The sequence below is a fragment of the Drosophila takahashii genome, chromosome 2L (genome assembly GCF_030179915.1).
Source record: "Drosophila takahashii strain IR98-3 E-12201 chromosome 2L, DtakHiC1v2, whole genome shotgun sequence".
Classification (NCBI taxonomy): Eukaryota; Metazoa; Arthropoda; class Insecta; order Diptera; family Drosophilidae; genus Drosophila; species Drosophila takahashii.
The window spans coordinates 21,516,798-21,543,088 of NC_091678.1; the positions used below are offsets into that span (position 1 = coordinate 21,516,798).

At 38.0% G+C, this 26,291-nt stretch overlaps 3 protein-coding genes across 5 annotated transcripts; 2 read left to right on the top strand and 1 right to left on the bottom strand.

The window, feature by feature from the left end:
* The first annotated feature begins 258 nt into the window (after window positions 1-258).
* ncm (pre-mRNA-splicing factor nucampholin) lies at window positions 259-5,401 on the top strand. Its single transcript, XM_017156757.3, has 3 exons — window positions 259-1,002; window positions 1,691-3,005; window positions 3,067-5,401. The coding sequence occupies exons 1-3, from the start codon at window positions 394-396 to the stop codon at window positions 5,094-5,096; spliced, it is 3,954 nt and encodes a 1,317-aa protein (XP_017012246.2). The 5' UTR covers window positions 259-393; the 3' UTR covers window positions 5,097-5,401.
* Window positions 5,402-7,180: 1,779 nt separating this feature from the next.
* On the top strand, window positions 7,181-7,944 carry RpS26 (ribosomal protein S26). The gene is made up of 2 exons (XM_017156793.3): window positions 7,181-7,309; window positions 7,393-7,944. Exon 2 carries the CDS (start codon window positions 7,401-7,403, stop codon window positions 7,743-7,745), a length of 345 nt encoding a protein of 114 aa, XP_017012282.1. The 5' UTR covers window positions 7,181-7,309; window positions 7,393-7,400; the 3' UTR covers window positions 7,746-7,944.
* Window positions 7,945-7,972: 28 nt separating this feature from the next.
* On the bottom strand, window positions 7,973-25,603 carry LOC138912038 (uncharacterized). 3 transcript variants are annotated; one of them, XR_011417675.1, is made up of 4 exons: window positions 13,470-13,673; window positions 13,191-13,248; window positions 12,900-12,925; window positions 12,714-12,823 (listed from the first exon to the last, which is right to left on the bottom strand). XR_011417675.1 is itself a non-coding variant. In XM_070211803.1 (4 exons), the coding sequence occupies exons 1-4, from the start codon at window positions 25,555-25,557 to the stop codon at window positions 12,791-12,793; spliced, it is 330 nt and encodes a 109-aa protein (XP_070067904.1). In that variant the 5' UTR covers window positions 25,558-25,603; the 3' UTR covers window positions 12,714-12,790. The 3 variants fall into 3 exon arrangements, 1 of the variants encoding a protein (XP_070067904.1); XM_070211803.1 differs by lacking the exon at window positions 13,470-13,673 and adding an exon at window positions 25,345-25,603; XR_011417674.1 differs by lacking the exons at window positions 12,714-12,823; window positions 12,900-12,925; window positions 13,191-13,248; window positions 13,470-13,673 and adding exons at window positions 7,973-8,580; window positions 8,639-8,696; window positions 8,756-9,011.
* Between the last annotated feature and the right edge of the window lie 688 nt (window positions 25,604-26,291).

The window sequence follows — 26,291 nt, forward strand, 5'->3', positions numbered from 1 at the left end:
TTAAATTACTTCATACGCTTAATATATTTTGGAATTCCAATTAACTTAACTTCTAATCTTTAAAATGTCAGTTGGGTGAAACCGCTAATAATGTTTGCAATATTTGTGGTATATTTTTAGTATTATTTCAGTATATATACTACATTAAACCAAACTGCTTATCCAAACAGTGTCGGGTGGGTGTCACAGCTAGCATAGCTGCGTCAACCACCTAACATTTCAGCATGTCTGAAATGGTATATTTCAAAACAAAAAAGGGTATATTTCTGAGCCGGGTGGTATAATTAGGCGCTATTTGCGCGGTCACACTGTTCACTATCGCCGCGTTGTGTTTTTTTTGCCCACGAATTTTCATCGTTGTTTTCCCGAAAATATTCCGGATTTAACCGCGCGATGGGGGAAAGCGATGCCGAGAGCGATTCGAGCAGCAATTCCAGCAGCAGCGGCACTTCCAGCGGCAGCGACAGCGACGCCAGGAGCGAATCCTCCTCGTCGGCGAGCAGCGGGCGTGAGGAAGAGGAAGCAGAGCTGAAGCCGTCCGCCAAAGATGCGAAAAAAAATGATGATAGGGATGGTGGGGAGGACAGCGATAAGGAAAGGGGAGCTGGAGGGGATGAGGATACAGCCGAGCAGGAAAAAGTTCCAGTGGAAGACTCCCGTTCGGAGCCCAAGCAAATTTCCCAATCTGCTGGCGTGGAAAAGCAGCAAGAAGAAGCAGCAGCTGCAACGGCGGAAAGTGAGAAATTAAATGAAGCGGAAAAAGTAGAAACACCTGTCCAGCGGGAAGAAGAGGAAGCAGAAGCCACAGGTGTGACGAAAGAGCTGGAAAAACCGAAGTCCCAGACAGAGCAAGCTGGAGAAGAAGCAGAAGAGCGGGGGAAGGAGGAGCAAGAGGAGCCGGTGACCACCAATGGAAGCGAAAAGGAATCCCCGAAGGAAGCCGCTGGGGGAGCAGTGGAGACTTCCAAGGCGGACCATATCGAGGAGGGCGAAATAACCGATGTAAGTGGAAACGTATTGCTTTGAAAGGTTCATTTCATCATCCTTGAAATTCAAAATTTTGCTAAAATCGTTAAAATTTTAAAAAATAAATCATAAACTTCATATTTAATTTAATAATACAATCATATCTTTTAAAAATTTGGCTATAATCGTTTAAATCCAAAAAATTTATCATAAACTTGATATTTTATATAATAAAACAATCATATCTTTTAAAAATGTGGCTATAATCGTTAGAATCTCAAAAAATTAATCATAAACTTCATATTTTATGTAATAAAACAATCATATCTTTTCAATTTCTCAATTTTGTTGCCAGTCATTCACAATTTTTCAATCAATTTTATGTTTTTAAGTTGAGTATCCGTAAAGTCCATTGTATCCCTAAAATATAAAGTGAAATTGAAAGATTTTTATAAATGTTTTAACAAGATATTACAAAAATCCGTTTACGGAAATTAGTTATCAATTTTATCCTTAAAATATAAAGTAAAACTCGAAAATTTTTAAATATGTTTTTACAAAATATTACAAAAATCCGTTTACGGAATTTATCCATTTTATGCTTAAAATATAAAATAAACCTTAAGGATTTTTATAAAAGTTTTTACAAACGAACTGTTTTTAAACTCAATTCTATTATAATAACGTTCAATTTAATGTTCGGTTTTACTTTCCAATATTTTAGAAAGACGATGATGACGTGCCGCCCACTAAGGAGAGTGAGAAATCCACCGCCGCCGCCCAGAGTAGTCCAGCCAAAGAGACCCACCGTCAACGAAGCCGCAGCCAGGATGCCAAGGGACGTCGGCCACGATCCTCCAGCAGGAGTCTTTCGCCCCGCAGCCGACGTCGTCATCGCTCGCGGAGCAGGAACAGTAGAACCCGCAGCCGCAGTATCAGTCCCATCCGCCGTAGGTCCAATTCCTTGGAGAGACGACGCCTGGAGCGACAGAGACGCCATGAGGAGCGGGATAAGCGGGATGAGAAGAGGGCCAAGGAGCGGGAACAGCGCCATCAAAAGCGAGATAAATCGACCAGCCGGCGTAGAGATGATTCCAGGGAACGGAGGAGGTCTTCGGATCGCAAACGAGATCGTTCCACCTCCAGTCCAGGATCGAAATCATCTAAAACTGCTCGCCAACCAGAAGCCAATAATGCAGATAATGAAACTGTTACCGAACCTTCTGCAAAAATAACTGAGCGTCAAAGGAAAACGGTGGATGTTTTGACCTCTCGGACAGGAGGAGCCTATATTCCACCAGCTAAGCTGCGACTGATGCAGTCACAGATCACGGATAAAGCATCCGCTGCCTATCAGAGAATCGCCTGGGAGGCCCTCAAGAAATCCATCCATGGTTACATCAACAAAGTGAATGTAACCAATATAGCAATCATCACCAGGGAGCTGCTAAGAGAGAATATCGTCAGGGGAAGGGGTTTACTCAGCAGGAGTATCATTCAAGCACAGGCTGCTTCGCCCACTTTCACCCATGTCTACGCCGCTCTGGTGAGCATTATAAACTCAAAGTTTCCGAATATAGGAGAGCTCCTGCTCAAACGTCTCGTCATCCAATTTCGTAGAGCGTTCCGCCGCAACGATAAGTTGGTTTGCATGTCGGCCACCAGATTCATTGGTCACCTGGTCAACCAGCGCGTGGCCCATGAAATTCTGGCCCTTGAGATCCTCACGCTGCTGGTGGAAACGCCCACGGATGATTCGGTGGAGGTGGCCATCAGTTTTCTGAAGGAGTGCGGCATGAAACTGACCGAGGTTTCCTCCAAAGGCATTGGCGCAATCTTCGAGATGCTGCGGAACATCCTGCACGAGGGCAAACTGGACAAGCGAGTGCAGTACATGATCGAGGTGCTGTTCCAGGTGCGAAAGGATGGCTTTAAGGACCACCAGGCGGTTGTTTCCGAACTCGAACTGGTGGAGGAGGACGATCAGTTCACGCACCTGATGATGCTAGACGAAGCCACCGAAACGGAGGATATACTGAGTGAGTAAATTGAAGAAATATTAGTTTTTTTTTGTATCTAATGATGTTCATCTCTTTAAAGATGTTTTTAAATTTGACGACAACTACGCGGAGACTGAGGAGAAGTACAAAGGACTGAGTCGCGAGATCCTGGGCAGCGATGATGGCAGTAGTTCTGGGTCAGGATCCGGATCGGATTCGGATAGCGATTCGGATGGAGAATCCGGTTCGGATGCGGAAAAGAAAACCGAAGCTGGCGGCGATATTATCGACAACACTGAAACCAATCTGATTGCCCTGCGACGCACAATTTACTTAACAATTAACTCTAGTTTGGACTATGAGGAGTGTGCCCACAAGCTGATGAAAATGCAACTGAAACCCGGACAAGAAATTGAGCTCTGCCACATGTTTCTCGATTGCTGTGCGGAACAGAGAACATATGAAAAGTTCTACGGGCTTCTGGCCCAGCGGTTCTGCAACATTAACAAGATCTACATACCCCCCTTTGAGGAGATCTTCAAGGACACCTATCAAACCACACACAGATTGGACACAAATCGCCTGAGAAACGTTAGCAAGTTCTTCGCCCATCTCCTGTTTACCGACGCCATTAGTTGGGATGTGCTCGAGTGCATCCAACTGAACGAGGATGACACCACTTCGTCGAGCAGGATCTTTATAAAAATCCTATTTCAGGAGCTAGCTGAGTACATGGGTTTGGGAAAACTAAATACAAAGCTCAAGGATGAAGTTTTGGTTGAAAGCCTGGCTGGTTTGTTCCCCAAGGATAATCCAAGGAATACCCGCTTCTCCATTAATTTCTTTACCTCCATTGGCTTGGGTGGACTGACCGATGATTTAAGAAGATTCTTGAAGAATGCCCCCAAGGCTGTGCCCGCAATAAATGCTGAAATCCTGGCCACTGCCGGAGGAAATCCTTTCAGAGATGGTTCTGCTCCCGCTGGAAATTCCAAGATAGCCCCACCTTCGTCGTCCTCTTCTTCGTCGTCGTCATCTTCGGACTCTAGCAGCGATGACTCCAGTGAAGGAGAATCTAGTTCCGAATCTTCTAGTGAATCTTCAAGCTCCGATTCTAGCTCAGAACCCCAGAAGAAACGCAAGCGCAAAGACAAGGACAAGAAGAAATCGAAGAAAGCAAGTAAGGAGAAGTCCAAAAAGGGAAAGAACAAAAAGGTGGAGAAGAAAAAGAAGGCGGAGAAGGAAAAACAGAAAGCTGAGAAGGAAAGGGAAAAGGAGAAGCAAAAGGAACGGGAGAAGGAAAGGGAGAAAGACAAAAAGCGCGAAAAAGAGAAAAAGAAGGCAGCCAAAAATAAATCAAAGCGCAAAAGGAAACGCCCGGAGAGCTCGAGTTCCAGCAGTAGCGATGGCAGCGAAAAGTCCACGTCCGAATCTTCTTCATCGAATTCTTCTAGCGAAGAAAGCGAAGCTGAGCCCCAGTCAAAGATTAAGCGCCAGGAGCAGATTCAAAAAAACAACAAATTTCGTGGACAACCGCAAGATAGTGACGAATTCAACCTGGAAGGTCCTGAATCTAGAGAACGCGACCGCAATCTGTCGAATGGTAATGGCCAGAGACGCAGGGACAACTCCTTTGGCAGAGATCGAAATCGAGACCGAGAGAATTCTTCATATGACAGAGAAAGAAACAGGGACAATTCATATGACAGAAAGAGGAAGGTCCAGAAGTCGGTCTCCCACGATAGGCAAAGAAAACGAGATAGGTCACTATCGAATGAGAAACCTCGCAGAAGAGAGAATTCTTCGCCCCGCGAGAGACGCGTTGAGAAGAAGAGTCGTGGTGAAAAAGACAATCGACGCGGTGATCGTTTGTCCAGAGATGAGAGGTCGGATCGTGGAGAGAGATCAGATCGTGGAGAGAGATCAGATCGAGGAGAAAGGTCAGATCGTGGAGAGAGGTCAGATCGCGGTGGTCGTCAAAAAGATCGTGATCGTGACAGGGATGGTGATTTCAAGAGGCAAAGGGGTCGAGAGAGGGAGCGTGACCGGGAACGCGTTCAATCTCGTGATCGTGACCGTGACCGCTCGCGAAGAGAGCGCAGTTCACACCGTTCCAAGGGGCGTGGCTGAAGTTGGAGACTGGACTGGAAACCGAGACGAAACCAAGGCATATACAAAATTGTGTTAAATATTTTACTTTTACATGTGTACAAAGAAAAACCCACTAAGCTGATAAAACAAAAATAAATGTACAAAATGCAACTGTCAAATAGTTGTACACGTTTTATTGCAGGCACTTGCTACAATGAGTTATCTAGCAATCTCACCGGTATATGCATTCTGATAAAAAAAATGTGTGCATCTAATTAGGATACAAGAAAAAATTGTAATATTTTGGCATACCAATTAAATAAATTTAATAGCAACAAAGCACAGATTTATTTTGAAGAACCTTTTTTTATTTATAACATGTTGGGGCTTTATTTATAATTCCCTAAATTCAATCCTATTTTGTACCTACTGACTTCAAAGGTACTTAATGGATCATTATCAGGGGTGTCCCAGAAACCGGCGACGGATTTGGGTTCGGTTGGTTTGGAGACTTCTTTAAGAGTTTCCGAGTATATTTGCTCTGATTTTAATAACATCTGTTTCAAAGTCTACTATTTGGTTGTTTTAAAATCGTGTACTTAATTTTAAAACGATTTCTGTGACACTAAGATTTGCTTTGTGGGTAATTTGGTTGGAGGAGATTTCCGTGACACCCCTGCTAATATTTATTTATTAAATAATTATATTACATAATTTTAATAATAAGGGACATTTTTTTTACTCAAATATGTCTTAATTTGTCTTACTTTAGGTAATAATAATAAACCAGCATAAACACTTTATTGATTATGTGAAAAAAAATATTTAAGATCAAAAAAACGGTTTTTTGAAATTTTTTTTAAAATTTATTTAAAGGAAACTTTTTGAGAAAACTGTCTGTCCTAACTTACAGATCTCTCCCCTACAGTTCTAGAGTTCTTCCGCAGTTAAATTCCCATTGCTTAAAAAAAGCTTAGCTTCCATAGTAAACAATAATGAAATAGAATTGGTAAAAAAAAAACAAAGTTAAACAGTTGAAGTAAAATATATCGGACAATCATGGTTTATCTTTTTTGTAATATTGTTTAACTTATCAGGTAAAAAAATAAACTGTAGCATGCTTTCTTTTAATTTGCTAAAACCCACTTTTAAGTTCACCTCTTATTTTAATATTTATTCATAAAATATAAATATTAGGGGGATTCCCTAAACTGTTGAATTGCTGAATTGTTGAATTTTGGTCAGCTGTTAATCAGCTGTTCCATACAAAGTCAACTTTCAGAAATTTCAGCAATTCAACAGCCTCGGGGCTGTTGAAAATTTTGTTGAATTGCTGAAAAGCCAGAGTTGTCACCTTTTTTTAAAAGTCGTGGCAACTCTGCAACATTTTAGTATCACCAGTACGCATTATTTATTTTAAAATCAACTTAGAAAGCATATTTGTGGTTCTTTTTACCTTGGTAACACTTTTAGACAGTAACTAGCAATAATAAATCAAATTTTACATGCTTTAAGTTCCGTGAAATTTTTCAAGAAATAACAGCTGTTTGAAAATTCAACAGGAACCATTTTGGGTCGTTCCCTTAATTGCTGAAATTTTTTGTTGAATTTTCAACAATTCAGCAATTCAACAGTTTAGGGAATCCCCCTATTTTTTTACCTAAAAGTCCCGCTAGAACCTGCTATATTTAATTGAAAAACCTGGTCACTATGATGTGCGTTGCCAACTATTTATCAGAAAAAAGCTTTTTCTGGCTTAAGAATAGCGTGAAAAAAGCTGGAAAAAAATAGGTAAATTGCTAAATTCTTATAAATTAAATTAAATTAAAGGAACGATAAAGGTACAATTTTTTAGACGTACAACATTTTAATTTTATTTTGTTATAAATTACAAATTATAGTCGATCTAAAAATAGCTAATACTAACGCAATTTAATAGACTCAGGAATTTACAGGTTGTATTTTATGTGGTACATTTTAAAATATGTTTTACATTTTAAAACATTTTAAAATATAAAAATAATATATATAAGAATTAGCTCCCGTTTCATGGCCCTAAAAAATAGCCAGATTTGGCGATAAAATACCCGCAGCCCTGGTTGCCAACCACGCTGCCATTGCCGGTTTGGTATTTTTTAGCCCCTTTATCCGAGTTTGGCCGGGTGCGTCCACACTATTTTCTTTCTTTTCGTTTCCCGAAACGTGAACACACGCGGATTTCGCTGGGCGGATTTTGAAAATCGATAAATAAGGTAATTATGGCAGCCATCCGAGCCGCAAAGCGAGTGATAAATGCTAACCGACGTGCGTACTTCTCCAATCCGTTGAAAAACAGCCGGCAAGATGACCAAGAAGCGCCGTAACGGAGGCCGCAACAAGCACAACCGCGGCCATGTGAAGCCCGTGCGCTGCACCAACTGCGCCCGCTGCGTCCCCAAGGACAAGGCGATCAAGAAGTTCGTCATCCGCAACATCGTGGAGGCAGCCGCCGTCCGTGACATCACGGAGGCCAGCATCTGGGACTCGTACGTGCTGCCCAAGCTCTACGCGAAGCTCCACTACTGCGTCTCCTGCGCAATCCACTCCAAGGTGGTGCGCAACCGATCCCGCGAGGCTCGCCGCATCCGCACGCCCCCACTGCGCTCCTTCCCCAAGGACATGGCCCGCAACAACCAGAATAGGAAGTAGAGATCTTGTCCAGCCGAGGAGCACTGGTTGCAGCCCACTGACATCTCTATATGGAGTCTAAAATCCAGCCGGGTTCCGCCATCCATTCGGATTGGGACCCCGCCAAGTTAAGCAGACGAAATATATGCATCCAGTTCTTTTTTAATTTGAAATAAACAGCGTGCTTCATTGGGAAACAGCTACTACTTACAAAAAACACCTACAATATAGACATACTTATTGTGCGTTTGTTACCACATCTTCGTATACAGTCCGGTTGGAGAAGAAAATCTTAGTCTAAACCAAGTGTAAGTTCACCGGAATGGAAAGTACGTCTCCAAACGCTCCAACTATTTTGTTTTGTACCTGTGGAGGTCGGCATTTTCGCGGGAACTGCCGATAAGAAACTTGGCGAAACGATCTCCATGGACACATCTACTACAGTATTCAATATTTAGTAATTTGTAAGCAGATTTGCGAGAACCTATGTTATCCAGCGAAAAACCACTGCTGACATGTGTGTAATCAATCCGGCTTTTCGTTAGTTTTTCTGAAACGTCCAAACTTCCGACAAGAAACGAGGCAAAGCCACCTATTTATGGAGGATCGCCTGCTACTCTATTATCATATTATCATAATCTTCTACTGAGATTTTTTGTATGTGAACCAGATTACTACTGATAATAATAGCGAAGATATGCAGTTTTTGCGATGGAAACTTTAAGCAGAACCAGTTTTAAGTAAGTCGGGTCCATCATTGAAGATAGCCACTAAAGAAAAAAAGCACATTTCTTTTGTGTTGTACAGAGTAACATCCATTACCACCTCAATATGTTATACGTTTGTAGGAGATGTGCTGATAAGTAAACCAGTCAATTACATGTAATCTCTGGCTTAAATATTATTTATGTTACCTCATTACTTGTGTTGTGGTCCGAGAGAAAGAGATCGGTATACATCACAGCAGCTGGTCTGACTTAAATTAACAATAATAATTAAATTGTATGGTTTTAAGGTAAAAACTCCCGCACCTACTTGTTCATAACTATCTCCCATCATCGACGCCTCCACTTGTTTCCTGTTCGGAGGTAGACTTATTCGTGTGTGATATCTCATTTCCGGCTTCCACCGGCTTCAGGAATCCGCGAGAGGTGGATGTAATGCGGAGATAGAGTTGGGTAAGTGAATTTTTATTTTACTGATTATTACTTATAGTTTTTGGTTCACAGTTGAAATAGATTGTTTTCATTTCAATTTCAATTTTTTTAAAAAATATGTTTGATTCATTTGACTGATTAAGCGAACTTGTTTTTATTAAAAAATTAAAAGTCAATAAACTCTGAGAGGGAAAATGAATTGTAAAAGAACTCTTTAAGAATATGTCACAAAAGTTTTGCGAAGAAAGTCCAAGACCTGCCTTGTGCGAAAGATAAGAAAAAACTTAAAATAGAAATCTCTTGGAAGAATAACTATGTTATCCACAAGGCAAGTCACAAAATAATAGCTCAACTCATACTGTTTTTTATTGGTGAACAAAATTAAAAAACCAATTACATTTTTATGTAGAAATCAACTTAAGCTTTCGTGTTCTTCCGCAGTGGCGCCCCAGTGCAACGTAAAATGTAAAACGCATGTACAATGTATCTACAGTGTACACACGAAAGGTTTATCTGTTAAAAGGCTTACAAATGCCAAACAGGAAAATTCTTTACTTATTTACTATTAATTCATAAATAAATAAATATTTTTTAATGTTTTTTTTGGTTTCGCCACATTAATATAAATAAATTAAAAAAAAATATATTTTTATTTCGAAAATTAAAATTAGTATTATTTTCAAGAGAAATTTTAAGAAGATCGTGTAATGTTAAAATGGTTGGTAACTAGAAAAATTCTTTTAAACTAAATACGTATAATATTTTGTCAGAAATAAAATAATCGGGGGTGTCACAGAAATTATTTCCAACCGAAATCCGTTAAAGTTCTTACGTGCATCAATGCAAAAATCCAACCGTCTTCGGTTGGAAGAGATTTCTGTGACACCCCTGAATGTAACAATATTATTAAGTTTATAATTCGATCGTGAAAATTGTAGTATTCTTATATACCCTTGGTAATTGTGGGCTGCAAGGGTAAATCCTTGCATACTGTTTTTTGGCATAAATTACACAGACGTGAGTGCAAAGGCAAATGAGTGCGTGGGTGTGGGTGAGTTGGGAGGGGTTGCGAGAAAGTACGGACCTGCCTCCAATGGGTCACATGCGTATATATGTATGTGTGCCTGTACACTTCCTTTTCCTGCTTACCCTTTTTTATTTTTTTCTTGAGCCGTAACAATTTTTTCTTGGCTTTCTGCTGTTTCAGCAGCAGCTCGCTGTGCTGAATTATTGTTTTCGTTTTGCCGGGCAAATAAAAATAAAACGTAGACATAAGCAGCAGCCGTTGATCATTTAGCATAAATTAAATAGAGCAAATACAAGTGCTAATGAAAGTTATGATGATGATGTGTGCAGGGTTCAAAGTTCAAGTCTTGATTTCTCAAAGATGGAAAAATCAGCGTGCGTTCTTTTTATGAGTAAAACATTTTTAATTGGGAGTTTAGGACTGAGACCTATTTATTTATTTGTCGTATAAGTTTGAACTGTTTGTAACTTTGAATTTTATGATTTAGTCTTAGCTCTTAAATCACATTTGTTATGAAGGATCCGATATTGAATCACCTCTAAACCGTTAAAAGTTATTGCAGTTTCTTATGTTTCAACCCTTCAAGCAGTAAAAACTCTGACTTAAATAATAGCTTGTTCGTTTTACAATTAATTTTCTCACCTGTGAAACGCCAGGTGAGTTCAGCAAGGACAGCTTGAGCAGACACGCCCACCATTTATGCCCAGTCGTGTATTCGATATCCTGAAATGAGTTTATCCTGTTCGCCCATCGCGGCAGGAATTCCCACGGCGCAAGCCTCTTGGCCAGAGTACAAATGACAAAATCCGCGTATTAATCGCTCCTTGTAAAGATTCAAGGCTGCCATTTCCAAATGACGAAGAGCTAGCAGTTGATAATAGTACCGAAGGGACTCGCATTTATTAAGGGGCACCATCATTTTTGGTCCTTCCAACCACTGATATAGTTCAAAATCTTTTTTGGAGGCGGCTCAATCGTGTTTCATCAAATAGTTCGCTTTTGTCTTGTGGTTCACCTTTATTATTGGCTGGAATTTCATTACTTTGGGAGGTTGTGGGAGTGGTAGATCCGTGTTTGAAAAGTGATTGGATAATGGTAACCCACTCGCAAACATTGCTTTATTTTGTTCTTTTGAAAATACGTAGCTTGTTTAACGTTTAAGCAAAGATGTTAAAGAAGTAGCATTGTGCTTACTTGTAGTGGAAAAGTAATAACAACTTGTTGGTCCCTAAAATCGGGTGAACTTAAACGAAAATTTGGAAATTATTAATTTCCTGCCTATTAATGTTCAAATAAGAAATAAATGTTCTTACTTGTATTGATTTACAATGCTTTTTATGCAAGCATTTGTTGACTTTTATCGCGTTATTGAAATAGAAAAACATATATTTTTTTCCTATAACTTTGAACTTTTAGCACTAACATTGCTTTTTATGCTAACATTTGTTGACTTTTATCACGTTATTAAAATAGAGGAACATATATTTTTACCCTATAGCTTTCAACAATTTTGTTTTATAAGTATTTGTATTATTTATTAAAACTTTTTAAAATAGGCATTTAAATACACGCATGCAAATCCACTTATTTCACTTCAATAGTCATGTTCAATGGTCAGGTACTCTATCCTATATATTTCATAGTTGCTATAACTTTTTTGCACTTGCTCACTTTTTCATTTTCACATTTCCACTCGCAATTGTCTCGCCCTCTCACTTCTAACCCTCAATCGCTCTTTCTGCCATTCAGACTCCTGCCATATTTTAACTTTAATTTCCGTTTTATTTTTTTGCCCGGTTTGAGCCTCCCATTCGTTTGCGATTCCAATATCCTTTTTTATTTTTGTTGTACCTATACATACATATATATATTTCCTTTTTTGCGAATCCCTAATGCCAGGGCCAGAACAAAACACTTTCACTGCCTCCTCCACCAAAGGTCCTACAACTTTTTTTTTTATATCTGGGGTTTCTGTTGTTGGCGACTCGGTGTATCGTAAATAAAAACGTTAAATGTTTTTTTAACGTGCGCCACTTAACACTCGGTACAATTTAAAGGCAATTGGGCACACCAGAGAAACAGCAACAGCATCAACAACAGCCACAGAGCAACAATGGCCACAAAAAGTCAAGCAATGCACATACAATATCTCTTTATATAAATGTGTACGATATATATGAGTCTATGTCATGGGATGCTCTTTACATACTGGGTGTATTTGCTGTCACTGAATCCGAGCAACAGGCAGGAACAGTATACAGATGCAATTATTGTTAATGTTTTTACAATTTTTAATTGATTGTAAAACTTAAAATGTAATGTTTTAGAATCTAATGAGCTTTTTGTGAACTATTTTAAACATTTTATTTGCATAAGCTAAGCTGAGCATTTTATTATTATCTTTTCATCATTAATATTTATCCTCTTACTCTTTGATATTTTATTTTTTTGGAGTTTTCAGATTTTTGTTCGACATTTTTCCAATTTAATTTACAGGGTATTACACCACATTCCATTTTTGTCATTTTTCTTTTTTATTATTATTATTTCGACATTTTGTTAGCCGGCTCGTAATTTAATATAGATTTTTGCCCCGAACCCACCCAAGCTCGACTTACGCTCGCTCATTTTTTATGTTTCAAACAATAAATTGTCAATTGATTTCTGGTCTCCTATTTATGAGTCTGCCATATATTTGTCGACTTTTCTTTTTGCCTCGGTAAAAATGAAAAATTTTTCTTCGGGGGATGGAGCTTTTCTTTGGCTTTCTACTTACATCTTGTTTCTCGTGTTTCTTGATTCCATGTCAAACAAATCGTAAAAAAAACGCATTTCCTTTTATTTATATACAAATAATCAAATGGCGTTGGCTTTTACTTCAATTATGGCAGAGAGGTTGGCGGAGAAATATGCTCCTGTGAAAATTAAAAACGTTTTTTATGTTATTTTTGCTCTTGAACCATATCAAAGTGAAACGAGAACAACGCTTACAGCTTCCTGTGGGGCACATGTAGAACCTATAAATAAATATGATAATATATAAAAAATTGTTTGCATTGAAAAGGAAATGCATAAACATATATTCGCCCCTTCCATTGTTGAGTGTTTATTTTGTGATTGATAAAAAAATTCGCACAAGGGAATATATTTGACTGTTGTTGCTTTTGTTACTTTTCGAGCACTCAATGGGTGTTATTATTTTTATTGCCAATGACAGCTGCGGGTTTTTATTATGCCGACGCAATCACCTCTTCTCACCCCTTCAGTTTTCAATGTACTCACGTGGCCTTGGGCTCTGTCCGCTTTTTCCTTTGACCATGGGAAACGTAGCATGTGTCCGCTGTAAAGTGGAGCAGAAATGAGTGAAAAAAACGAAAAGCAATACTCATATGCATATGAAAATTAAGCCTTTATTTGTAATCAAATGGGTGAGAAGAGCATAATTTGAATCATAGAAAACAGAATTTAAATTTAAGAAAAGTATAAATAACAAACATAATTTAAATTAAAATATTTTGAATACTTCTTATATTTAAAGAGACTAAGATTCAACAGGTTTACCAGTATCTGCATTTTTATAGGTTTTTATTAAAGGTAAATAATTTAAAAAAATTATTTTACAGGATAATTCCATTATAATCCTTCCTTAAGAAACAGCTATCATCTGTATCTTTAGTAATTTCCGCCCTTTTTGGTTCCTTTCCTTTGATCAATTGCATTTATCGCACTCAACTTCCATATTTGCTTTATTCATTCTCGACTCGGTCAACTGTGAAAGTAAATAAGAAAAAATAAAAGAAATGAACTCATTTGTTGGCCCAATTGCCAAATGGAACCAATTCATTCGCAACGATAAGGGGCGAGAAAATGGGGAGAATAGTGGGGAACAGGTGAGCCTTTCTCCCCTCGTTTCAATACAATTAAATTTCCACGCTGCTTGATTTTGAACGCTTGACGCATTTTAATTATTTTCAATGAGAACGCTTTATGAAATTCAAGAGGGGCGACGACCCAATTGCTCAACATTGATGGCTCCCCGATGCTGATGCTTTTCCTCCGCCCTATTTTTACCTTCCATTTTCAACCGCCCAAGTTTTATCCTGGCTGAATCCTTTGGCGCTGCCTTCCTGTGTGTGTGTGGCAAACGGAAGTGCAGCAAAGACAGTGGAAGCGAATCGAAAATGAATGTCATTCATTCGGGTCCTGCATTTCGTGCATGCAATTAAGTCGCTGCCGCCCACTTTTACATGCCGGAGGGGGGATGGTAGGAAAATTGGGCAGGTGGGGCGCGGTCAAGTTAATTACAATCTACATTGTTTATCGGTCTTGAAACCCCCAACCGAATTCCTTGGCCGCTTAAAAGGATTTTAAAACATTTAACTCATCGCATTCTTGCCTGCGCATTGCTTAATTATACGAACATTTTTTTAAATGTTTTACTTTTAATTGTTTGAGGTTAATTAATAATTCAGCAAATTCACTGCAGAACTTTTTACCCAGCTCCTTTATCCTTTGTGTGTGCAGTTTTAATGGACCAGACTTGCTAATGGGCCAAGGCTTTTATAGGTTCGTTTATATTGCTCCACAACCCAACCCCCCCCCCCTCCTTTGTATTGAAGTCTAGTCTGAGGTCAGGACCTGGACATCATCTGCATAATTCTTCATTAACGCGAACTTAATGCGTTTATGGTTAACGCAGACAGCGAAATGATGTTTCATAATTCAATTATCGTGGGGCATGTTGGTCGGAGGCTGCTTGGTTGCTGGGGGGCTGAGTGAGCCGAGGGGCGATGGAAAATTGCGGTTACGGTTCTTAAAGGTGAAAGTGTTTGGGATCGGCAGCAATGTGTTGTTAATTGAAAAAGTTGCAGCTGATTGAGTTACAATGAAGTGGAGTGAAGCTCTTATTAGGTTATTTTGATACCTTTTCTATTTATACGATTTTATGAGTATTTTACAAATTAGTTTATTGCAAGAAGATCATAAAAACTTTTAAATTTTAAAATGAGAATTAATATGGATCAGCAAATTCTACCGACATAAGCATTATATAATATAGTATTTAAATAATTCATTTGATTTATTTATGGTTTTCTGATTCAAAACCAAGTGTCTCTTTAACAAATTAAATTTACCATCACTTAAAAAACACGCAACCACTCGCTATCTCACTTAAAAGGGGAAATCCCCAAATGGCCTGATAAGAATTTCATTTCCTATGCTATTCACACTCTTCCACCGTTAATCCCATCCCACTGCCCATAAAAATTGATACGCACAATCAGAAACCCTTTTCCAGTTGGGACCTTTTCTTGGGGGGTCAGCTTTAAGGCCCAACATAAACAAGTTAGTCAAATAAAACATTTTGTTTTTAATAAAAAGCCAAACAAACAAAAAAAAAGAGAACCATAAATGGATCAAAGTAAAAATTGGCCGGAAAATAATATGCCACAAACACATACATATGTGTAATATGAGTGTGTGTGCGTGAGCTTAACCCAAATTATCCATAGCCCGAGGCCTAAACACCGACTTTCACTTACGATTGCGTATACGCAGTGTTGTGTTAGAGCAGGCAAAACAAAAAATACCAAGAATCATGACATGTTCCGGCCTGGCTTCGAAATCATTTATTGCTGTCCACTTGCTTTTTATACCCGTTACTCGTAGAGTAAAAGGGTATACTAGATTCGTGCAAAAGTATGTAACAGGTAGAAGGAAGCGTTTCCGACCCCATAAAGTATATATATTCTTGATCAGGATCACTAGCCGAGTCGATCTAGCCATGTCCGTCTGTCCGTCTGTCCGTCTGTCTGTCTGTCCGTCTGTCCGTATGAACGCTGAGATCTCGGAAACTATAGAAGCTAGAAGATTGGCATTTTGCATGCAGATTCTAGGAATTCCTACGCAGCGCAAGTTTGTTTCAAAATGGTGCCACGCCCCCTCTAACGCCCACCATCGCTTATATACGATTTTAAAAATTTTAATATTTTGGAAAAGTAAAAATGCAGTTTTATTGTGTTTATCAATACCTATCGAAATGTAGAAGAAATTTTTCAAATCGGACCATTCGTTAAAAAGTTATGCGTGATCAACGTTTTCTATCTCTATCTCCATCTCCCTCGCACTCCCTTTACCTGAGTAACGGGTATCTGATAGTCAGGGCACCCGACTATAACGTTCCCTCTTGTTTGTTTTTTGTTTTTGGTATTTTTTCTGTTTTTATTATCTCATGAATGCTAAATGCCCTGAGCGTCTGTGGGGAGAAATGTGATGGAGGGACATTGCGAGGAAGTCTTAATGCCGCCAGTTATGATTACGCTGGAAGAAATGGTAAATGACTTTAAAACCTAAAATTGCATTACAAGTTCATTTACAAATAAATTAAATAAGGTGTCAAAATTTAATAAAAATTACGAAACTAAGTAAAAAAAATTAAATTAGGTTTTTAAATTTTTTAAAAACTAGGAAACTTTTTATTTGATATAAATAATATTACAATTAAAGCTTATTATGGTGCACCCCTACTATATTTTAAAAAGCTTACAAATCCTGCTTTATTTTGTACCAACTTTTTCTCAGTGTCAAATTATAAAGTACAATGTATGTACATATGCAAAAGAGTCTGCCGTGATATCTTCTACAATTTATCATACTGCAAAGTGAGTTGTGCGTGTTCCAGGACTCGCTCGCCTCGCATTCTCTCACTGCGTGTGGGGGTTTTCCGGTACGAGACATTATCCACCATCATTATCATCACCGACATCATCATCGTGATGGCAGCCACTTGGATATCTTGTGGCTTAGCCTGACCCATTATCCCACTTATGCACATTGAAGGCATTCAGTCAGTCAGCCAGTCAGTCAGGCAGTCTGTTGGTCCTTGCGATTCCTTTGGCTTCATGCTGGGTTTCCCCAGTCAGGACTCGTTTTTGAATAGCGCACGAGTTGAGCGAAGATCCTGTGGAGTCCTTACAGAGAGACAAATAATTATATACAACTAAAATTGACTAAGAAATTATCAAAGTTATTAATTTAAAAAACAAATATGGCGTCGGGAAAGCATATTCAATTGTTTTGGTTAATTGGATTATAAAATTTACTGGTTTATTGTATCGGATGGTCTGTTTAACATATAAACCCTTTAAAATTAAATACAAAAATATAAATAAAGATGATCTTAGGTGATTGCTCATAAAAGTAACGACTAATTTCTTTTATAATTATTATTATTATAATTAATTCATATTATTATTTATTGCCCTTCACTTGACCACATTTTTCTCCGTGCGTGTATGTCTGTGTAGCCTTTCCGTGTCATTGTAATGGCGGCACATCCGTTGCAAGTAAATGCCATTTGTCGAAATAAATTTCCGTTTTATTTAAATCCACGCACAGTCGGACGGAGGGTGGGGAGGGGGATGGGGTTAGTGGTGGTTAGAGGGACCCCACATGTGGCCAAAATACACGCACACAGGCAGGCAGGCAGACAAAACGGGGCTTAAGTGTATATTTTATTATTATTTGGACTGCTTGATGACATTTGTCGTTGTACGGCCAAAGACCGGATGTCCTTCTGTGCAGGCGCTACCTCTCTCTAAACTCCCACCCACTGATTCCCTCATTTTCCGCCCTATTTTGCCACCCTCTGCCTCCATCCGCTTCCCCTTTTTACCCCCCGAAACCTTCTTTGTGCGTGTTGGCTTTTGATTGCCGCATTGCGTATGTTCATTTGTATTTTGTATCGTTCTCTATCTAACTATCTATCTATCCATCTGACTCGCTTCGAGCTTCCCCCCACATCCTTTTCAGTTCTTCTCCCTTTAGGTTCCCTTTTCTGCGGGATGTGCACTGTGAAAACCAGTTTATTAAAATACAGTAATTTTGTCATATCATTGTCACAGTTCTTTATTAATACAGTTAATAGAAATGTTCTTAAATATTTTACTTTATTTCAGAATAAATCATTGTTGAATCACAAATAACTTAAATAAAAATTAGTTTCAGACTGAAAATTTCTATTCGGTTTTGTAGTTTGTTTAATTTGTATTAATTTCATTTTTAAGATTGTTTTAGCTGTGCACAGCAACTGTTGCCTGCGTCCTGTTTGGCTTTTCGTCAGCTGCAAATCATTCGACAGCGTTAAATGGTTGCCTAAAGCCCAGAACCCTTACCCTAAAACCTCTATTTGAAACGTTTAACCTTTTGTCATTGCTTATGAGCTATTTAGTTTCTCTAATGTCATTCATTGAACAACCAGAGCTAAAGAAATATTTTACAAAGTATTTAAAACCATTTAAAAGCATGTTCATAAAATATTTTAAATTATAAATATAATACCAATTTAGGAAACGTAACAAAAAACTTTTAACCACACTTTAATTTCTTATTAAATTGTAAAACCATAAACTTATTTCATAATACTAGATTTAATGAATTTTCATAGCAAAAATTTACAATTTTCGTATAGATGCTAGAGATTCCCAAAATTGTTTACACACGCAGTCCATTTTCGCTACCAAAAATTCACGGGGCCTGTGTCCCTGTTCCTCAACCCTCTCCTTTGAGCGAAATTTCCCCCTCGCCTGATTTTCCGGTTTTCAACATATTCATTTGCATATATGGAAATGACAAAAACATGGCCGAAAAATTGAATTGAACTTGTGTCCGAGCATGTCCCATGTCCATGACAATGTCCATGTCAGTCAGTCGGTCACTCGGCGGGTGTCCTTTTCAGTCTGTCCCTTTCCCACTCCAGCAATATGTCGGTTTTGTTTTATGGTCCTGCCTGGAGGTCATCCGCCCCCCACCCCCGAACGCCCTGCAACCGGCCAAACACTTTGACTTTATCGATGCTGCTGCCGCCTGATGATGATGATGGAAGCCCGAAAGCTGAATTCTGAAACCCGAGACCCTTTCCCCACACTTAACATTAAATGCTTCGTTATTATTGTGATATGATGCATGCCCAAAGGGGGGAAAGCCTTTTCGACCCACTAAATTGCGTATGTCAAGCTACATTTGCCTCGAAACTTGTTCGGCCTGTCCCTTTGGAATGTTTCAAATTTTAATGAGCGGTACATTTAATTTTAATGTCTTGCGAACATGTGTTCATTAATGTCTAATGGTGACCTCAACCCAAAAACTTAAATTCTCTCAGAGTTTGCTTTAAGTTTAGGGTTTACTTCAAAAAGGATCATACAATTTCTTTTAAACTTAAGTTCAGTTAAACGATTCTTAAAGTTTCGTGCTCGAGCTTTTCTATTAGATAAAATTTCTTCATTCCATTTTGGCACACACTTAAAATAATGAGCGCTTAATTTAGCACAAATTCAGCAGCAGAAATTGAAACTTTTTTCTCGGTTGAGGCCAACGCAATCATTACGCTCGATTAGATCCCCGATTCGTTGGGTTGGCTGCCTTTTTCTCTGGCTGAGTTTGGTGATTGATTCGAAATTGGTTGGCGCTGATTTCACACAATCTATCTCAACTTTCTATGAGCGTTTAACGCCGATATCCCTTGGCCCACCAACTCACTTTGTTGAAAAATAATTACGAAAAAGCAATGGCTTCGGCAGGATTAAAAATAGGCAATGTTTAATTGGGCGTATTTGATTTGCGGCCTTGATTGTCATAAAAGGCAACGCAACAATCATGCGACTGATTAGATAATGGAACGGTTATGTGAGTGTTAAATTTATGAAATGGACTAGTAATTATATAATTTCTATTTTTAACACTCATAATGGAGGAATTTCCGAATAATGATTAGTAATTACGTTTTGTAGTGCCTTTGTGCAACTATCGTAAGAACTTCAAAAGTGATTATAAGAAAGTTACTTTAATTTGAAGATTTATTTTATCGCCGTCAAAGCATCTCTATATCTATCGAAATCGATTTTTGACAGAATTCAACAGCTGATGAAAAATAAATAAAACTTCCTTTAAAATGTTTATTTTTCGCATTTGTCTGACGCTGATATTCAGCGTGCAAATTATTAGAACTTCCGTAAGACATTTAAAATTCTGCCAGAGATCTTTGCAAGTACTTATGCTGTTGCTGAAAATGATAAGGAAATTGCTAAAGCGGTTTAAAAAGTGTAAGATGAAATTAACAAACATTTCATTTTATAACTTCTTTAAATTGCAGTTTAAATCCCTGAGCACCGAAAGTTGACAAAGAACATAAAGTGGAGAATAATTGAATAAGTTCAGCGAAATACAATAAAAGCCACTAGCCTTTGACGTCATGCACAAAAACCGCAAAGCGATTAAACCCATTTGCTCCAAGACTTCTTGCCTTATCGCTGTCATCTGTCATGGCCAACAAAAGATGAAGTAAAAAGCGAGAGTCCTATGTGCAGTCACTCAAATATGCAAATTAGCTTCTTGGAACTTCGGCTCAAACCTGGCCTAGCTTTCATCGCTTTGTGTCCCCCCGAAGTATTTGGGTTAATGAATAGACAAACTTTCGACAACCTCAATGTGCCAAAGTTTTGCTCTCAGTCCTCTAGCGACAACTGCACACAGAATCTTTTAGTTACACTGGAAAAAACCCTTTAAAATAAGCCTTTTTTTGCTGCCCTTTCATACTTAATAACTTGTAAAATGTTAAAGTAATTTATTTAAAATAAATATAAATTTTAAGAAATTGTCCTAGTTGGTTTTAATTGTAGGTATTGTATTGCAAGATGCTGTAGGACTTAGGAAAGAATCTTACTATGTTTTTTCTCTGTGTACACATGTGGAAAGGCAAATGCAATTCGAGAGTAGGAGGATAAGGTTAGGCTAAAAGGATATCTGAAGGTGGACTTGGACTGCTTGTCGTGGCATTATCAAGTGAAATATGTGGAAGCAAAGGAAACGGGCCGAGGAAAAAGGAAAAAATCTTGGGGAAAACTTGTGTTTGACTTGCAGCTTTCTTGGCTTACCCACTCCCTCTCTCTTTCTCGCTTGCCTGCCACGAACTTTTGAATATTTCATCATTTTTCGGTTGCAAGGTAGCGTCTCTAAGCCTATTAAGGACATCAAACAAACATTTTGCAAAATTAAATGGCCATGCAAGCCAAGCACATGTGCGCCCTTGGTCCTTTTGGCTCTCTACGTCTTTTGTGTAACTTTGCACAAAATATTTTAGATATTATGTCACACTTAAGGGAGGATGTGTGTAGGTCGTCTTCCATTTATGACCGCACACGAGAGTCCTTGCTAAAAGGATTCCATCGGCCCCACGACTCGGTTTGCAGCGCCAAAGAAAATGCAAAACATTCTCAAATATTTATGAGCTATTAACACTTGGGCAAATCTTTTAAGGAATTTCCCAGCGAGAATGTTTTGCCTACTCGCATGGAAATCTTGCGGTCATTTTAAAATTATTTATTGTCTTTTCATGGCTTTTCCGGTTATTTTGGTTTTAATGGCAGCTGACTTGTTGTGGTTTGTCAGTTGGTTTTGTAAAACTGAAAGCGGTTTCGCTCTCAACCCCTTTCCTTGTTCATTAATATGCAGTTAAATCATGAAATTGTATTTTTGGCTGCGCTAAGCATGTGCTTTTCTGTAATACAGCTAAGCTTCTTCAATTGTGGTTAAGTTTTGGAGAAATATGCAAAATATTAATACTTAAGCTGACAAGTTAATTGTTTGGGGATTTACGACCAAACCATGAAGCTATTAACTTTAAATGCTCTACAAACAATTTAATTACTTAAATGTTACATTATAACAATTTTAAAAGAATGTTTGGTTTATGTTATCTTAGGATATTGAGGCGTTTTAAATTAATAATTAATTCTTTTGAAGGCTTGTTCAAGCCAAAATTTTAATTTTCTCAAAATTAAAACATGATCAAAAAATCTTAGAAATATTAATTTACATCCCCAACCAGATCATTTCAATTTGATTTCACGAATTTTGGCAAGCGAAAAACTTTCACCCATAACACTTTATCACGACAATCTTAATGATCTCTAGACCAAAAACAGATATCCATATAAATATTTCTAAATTCTACATGCTGCTTCATTTAAGCGATTTCTTGGCTGCCCAAAATGTTTCCGTTTGTTCCAGAAACTCATTGAACTTTATGCGAAACCGAAATCAATGTGAAACTGCCCATTTAGATATATGCACTTTCAATGCGATTGTGGGCGGAAAATGGGTGGAAAACTGAGGGAAAAGCTGAAAAGCGTTGGCTAAAAATGCGGTCAATGAACACATATGTATGTGGCGCAAAACCAGCGGGCAACAAAAAAACAAAAGTCATTGCAGTTATCGCGACAAAGGGCGGTAGGAAAGAAAGTCCTGGACACAGGACCTTTGCCTAAAATGCTGTTTATCTTGTCGGCCCGTGAATGAGACGGCGATAGGGTGTGCGAGGGAGATGGCCGGCACCTACAGCTGGTGCCAAGAAATTTTCCAAGCGGCGGCAGAAGCGGAGAAAAGCGGGGAAAGCGTTTAGGTTCGCTGGCGTCGCCTGTGCTAACGATGGAAAATATAAAGCAGAAAATGAAGTAGCCAGCCAACAGGAACCCGGTTCCCCTTTCGCGGGGCATGCAAACATTGTGTGACAGCAGAAGGACAGTAAGCGGGAAAAAGCCAGCAGGGAAACAGGGAAAGCCAGGGAAAAGAATAGACCAAAGCCAAAAAGAAAGTTGAGCGAACCTTTTTGTGGTCGAGCAAATTTTTGGGCTTCGATGATGAAATTTGGCTGCCAAATAGGTTACAAGCAATTTCTACTTGGGGTCGCCCAGTTTATGGAGTTTCGCCCCGCTCCAAATTTGTTGTCCTGGTATTTTTTGGCCAGCGATTTTCTCCTTTTCTCCTTCTGTGCTTTGGTTTTTATATTCGTTTTTGTTGGCCAGTAAATGAAACGGAAATATGTTTTGTAGGCCCGCTGCACATGGCAAACAAACAACTTCGCAGGCCGGGAAATTTGTGGGGAAGCACGCCAACTCGGAGAGCGGGTGAAATTCTCGTTTTCACAGCTTGCCAAAATTCTTCGAAAAGTCTTTAAGACTTGGTCCCAAGAAAATGCCAAAAACTGTTTCGGTAAGCGGCTTAACGAAATCATCTCTGAACTGATGAAGGTAAATCAACGGAAATACTAGGAAAATATATTCAGACGTGGGGGAGGCTTGAAGGACCATAATTTATGGTGACTGATATCGTAACTAGTAGATTTGAATAAAGCAATTTAAATAGTTTTGAAATTCAGAATCGAACGAACAAAATTATAATTTCTTTGCTTAAACTTACTAATTAAATGATGAACAGTATTCGTAGTACTAAGTTGTAATTCTCTAAGATAATTATTATGTTACTTTCAAAAAAATAAAAATTTGGTTGTCTTTGATTAAATAAAGATTGGCATAAAATAATTATTTAAATAAAATAATATAAGTGCAGTACAGGGTATCCAATTTTTCATATTATAAAACAGAACACAAACCAAAACTAAATAAAAAACATTTTTAGCATATTCAGAAATTTATAATTTCTATTAGAGAAAAGTTTTTTGCAGATCGTAAAAATGTCCCCACCACTGACGTTTGGCTGACTGCACTTAGTCTAATTTAACCACTAAACAAACACAAAAAACAGACACAGGAATATACATATATACAAACACGGACATAGTTATAGGCGAGGCAAACATATTCCGTCAGTCATTTGGCAGCCCTGGCCAACCATTGTCACAACATTTGTGCAATCTCTCTCTCGCTTCGCCCATTTCCCCCCACTTTTCTCACCACCTAGTTGTTTGTCCAATTTTCCTCCATTGGCAATTTAAAGTCAGGACGGCAAAACCGAAATTACCGCAAAATGTTTACATTCGTATAAAATTTCATTTGATTTTCCCCAGAACGAGGCAGAGGTGGTTATATAAAATCATTGGCCGATTATTTTGCAGGAAATTAAAAACCACAAATCTAAAATGTTTGAAATATCCGGTGCAACAATTAATTCATTAATGAACAGGACGAAAAAAAAGGAAATTTTACGTGCGCCCGACAGATGAAAACGGAAGTAAAATCAGGCAAAATTTATAAAATATATATAAAATGTATCTGGTTTATAAAATGCATCATCCGATAAACCGAGAGCAATGGTAAAGGTACTTACACCAATACACGTATTTTGTCGTTTTCGATCTGGTGTCGCTGTTGCATTATTAATTTAAATATTGTTGCGTGTGGAGAACTCTTCTGAACGCATATTGATGCACTTTTAAATGCTGCTCTCATACCAATTATAATTTTTTTTCGCCATTTGATTAAGCCAAAATGTTATGCAATTTAGCAGCTCGGGCGGCAGGTGGCCCCCTTTTTTGTCATAATTATTTGATGACTCCTTTTTTTCGCACTCGCATTGTTTATGGCGACAATTTTGCATGTCGGTTGAACGAAACTCTCTTCTCTGGTTATCCATTGAAATGTTTACGCTTCAATTGGCATTGGTTTGACAAATAAAAAATTAATTGCCCATTAATGCACCGTACGATGGCTGAATATAAAAGCAATAAGCATTGAAATGAAAGAATAAATATATAAAAAGCCCACACAGCTCGGGGAATGAGAGTCCCATGCCCACACTTATCGGTTTATCTGGATTTCTCGCAATAATCAATAGAATTGTCCCATAATCAAAGCTGTGTTAATTGCTCCATTCATTGTCAATATGTTATTAATTAATTAAATATTATTTTAAGCCTTGTTTTTTTATTTGTTTACTTCAATTGATGTACAATTATTTCCATTGATCAAAATCAATTAAACATTATTAAAGACGATAGGAAGAGCAGAAGGGCGTGAATGGGAAATATAATTGCGGTTTTCAATGAAAATTTAATTGACAATGTAATCAAAGTGTTGATACCGCAGCGAAGGTGTGTTTTTAAATGGAAAATAAATAATGGGCTTAAAGAAAATCGTTTTGGGAAAAGAAATAAAAACAAAAGTGACCAATTAAGCCTTAATTATATTCTGAAGGATTGTATTTAAAGACATGGTAATATTTAATATTTAAGGAAAAGACTTAAAGACTTAATGTCTATATGATTTTAAATTCTATATTGGGATTTTTACAGCACTTTAAGTTAGTATACGTTATTTACTAAACTAATAAATTGGAAAACCCCAAAAATAAGGTGAAATATACTTATTTAAAAAAAATCGTACTGCTACCTCTGCGAACGCCCTATAAAATCGCCATTTCATACAGCACCTACTTGAACCCATTCATTGTTGTACCAAATTCAATTCTCGCAAATTCAATTCGAGTCGAGCAAAGCAACAAATTTCTCAACAAAAAGCCCTCTTTCGTACCGAATAACCCGAGAAGTGTCCACCGGCAAGAAAAGTGATGCCAGGAATAGTAAAGCCCTGAGTTTTATACGCTGACGTTTGATTATCGACACGGTTCTGGGATTGTTGCTTACCAGTAAAAAGTGCTGCCATGTGGCCCTGGCAAAACAACAAATGCCCAAGAAAAGGAAATCCAAAGATGCCAAACATTTTGTATTGTGCAGGCCAGGCACAAACAAAAAATCCAAAGGAGGAGAAAAGAAAATATGTTGAGATGCCGGGAACTTCTGATTGTGTAGACCGAGCTGGTGGCCGTTTTGCTTGACAGTCATTTCCAATAACTTCATTTTTCCGTCGTTGAGCAGAGATTGTGTTGCAGATTGCAATACCACAAGAAAAATAAGGGATCTGTTCAGATTTTTTGAATTCTTTGGTTGAAAATTTAAAAGAAATTACGATTTTAATGAAATAAAATAAATATAGGGGAGAGTGAGGCATAAATATTTAGAAAAGTTTGGTTAGAGACTGGGATCATCGGAAAGGCAGTTCTTTTGGCTATAACTTTTTGCTACACAATTTTGAAGTCCTTTGCAAAGCCTTAGAGGAACGTTGCAAATTTCGAACTACTGTTATAACTATTCTTATCCCACTCTTACCCCTATGAGCTAACAAAAAATTACGAAAATTATTAAATAGTTATAAGATATTTGATTTCGAAATAAAGTAAATTTAATTTTATAAAAATCAGATCAATAACGTTTTTTGTTTACATTGACGTTATTTTAAAATCACTTTATTTCTTTACCGTGTAAGGCACACTGTCATGTGAATGCCGCAAAAGTAGAAAAAGAAACCACAAACAACAAAAAGCATTGCATTGATAAGGCCGAAATCAGGTCACAAATGTGAATCGTATACGTAATATGAAAAGTATTTCGCTCCGTTCGTGTATGTTTTCTGCTTTCTGTGTGGGTTGAAAACGCTCATTCTTTTGCAGCTTGTTTGTCTCTGTGTGTATCTGAAGCTTGCAGCTCAAACTGTCAAAAAAGGGTTGGCCCCGACAGAGTTTTTGTGTGGAAAA

Coding starts and splice junctions, on each gene's coding strand:
- ncm (XM_017156757.3), top strand. CDS start 394: ATGGGGGAAAGCGATGCCGAGAGCGATTCGAGCAGCAATTCCAGCAGC. Junction 1,003..1,690: donor AGGAGGGCGAAATAACCGAT/GTAAGTGGAAAC, acceptor CCAATATTTTAG/AAAGACGATGATGACGTGCC. Junction 3,006..3,066: donor CGAAACGGAGGATATACTGA/GTGAGTAAATTG, acceptor ATCTCTTTAAAG/ATGTTTTTAAATTTGACGAC.
- RpS26 (XM_017156793.3), top strand. CDS start 7,401: ATGACCAAGAAGCGCCGTAACGGAGGCCGCAACAAGCACAACCGCGGC.
- LOC138912038 (XM_070211803.1), bottom strand. CDS start 25,557: ATGAAGTTATTGGAAATGACTGTCAAGCAAAACGGCCACCAGCTCGGT. Junction 12,926..13,190: donor CGGACAGAGCCCAAGGCCAC/GTGAGTACATTG, acceptor ATTTATTTATAG/GTTCTACATGTGCCCCACAG. Junction 12,824..12,899: donor CATGTGCCCCACAGGAAGCT/GTAAGCGTTGTT, acceptor TAATTTTCACAG/GAGCATATTTCTCCGCCAAC.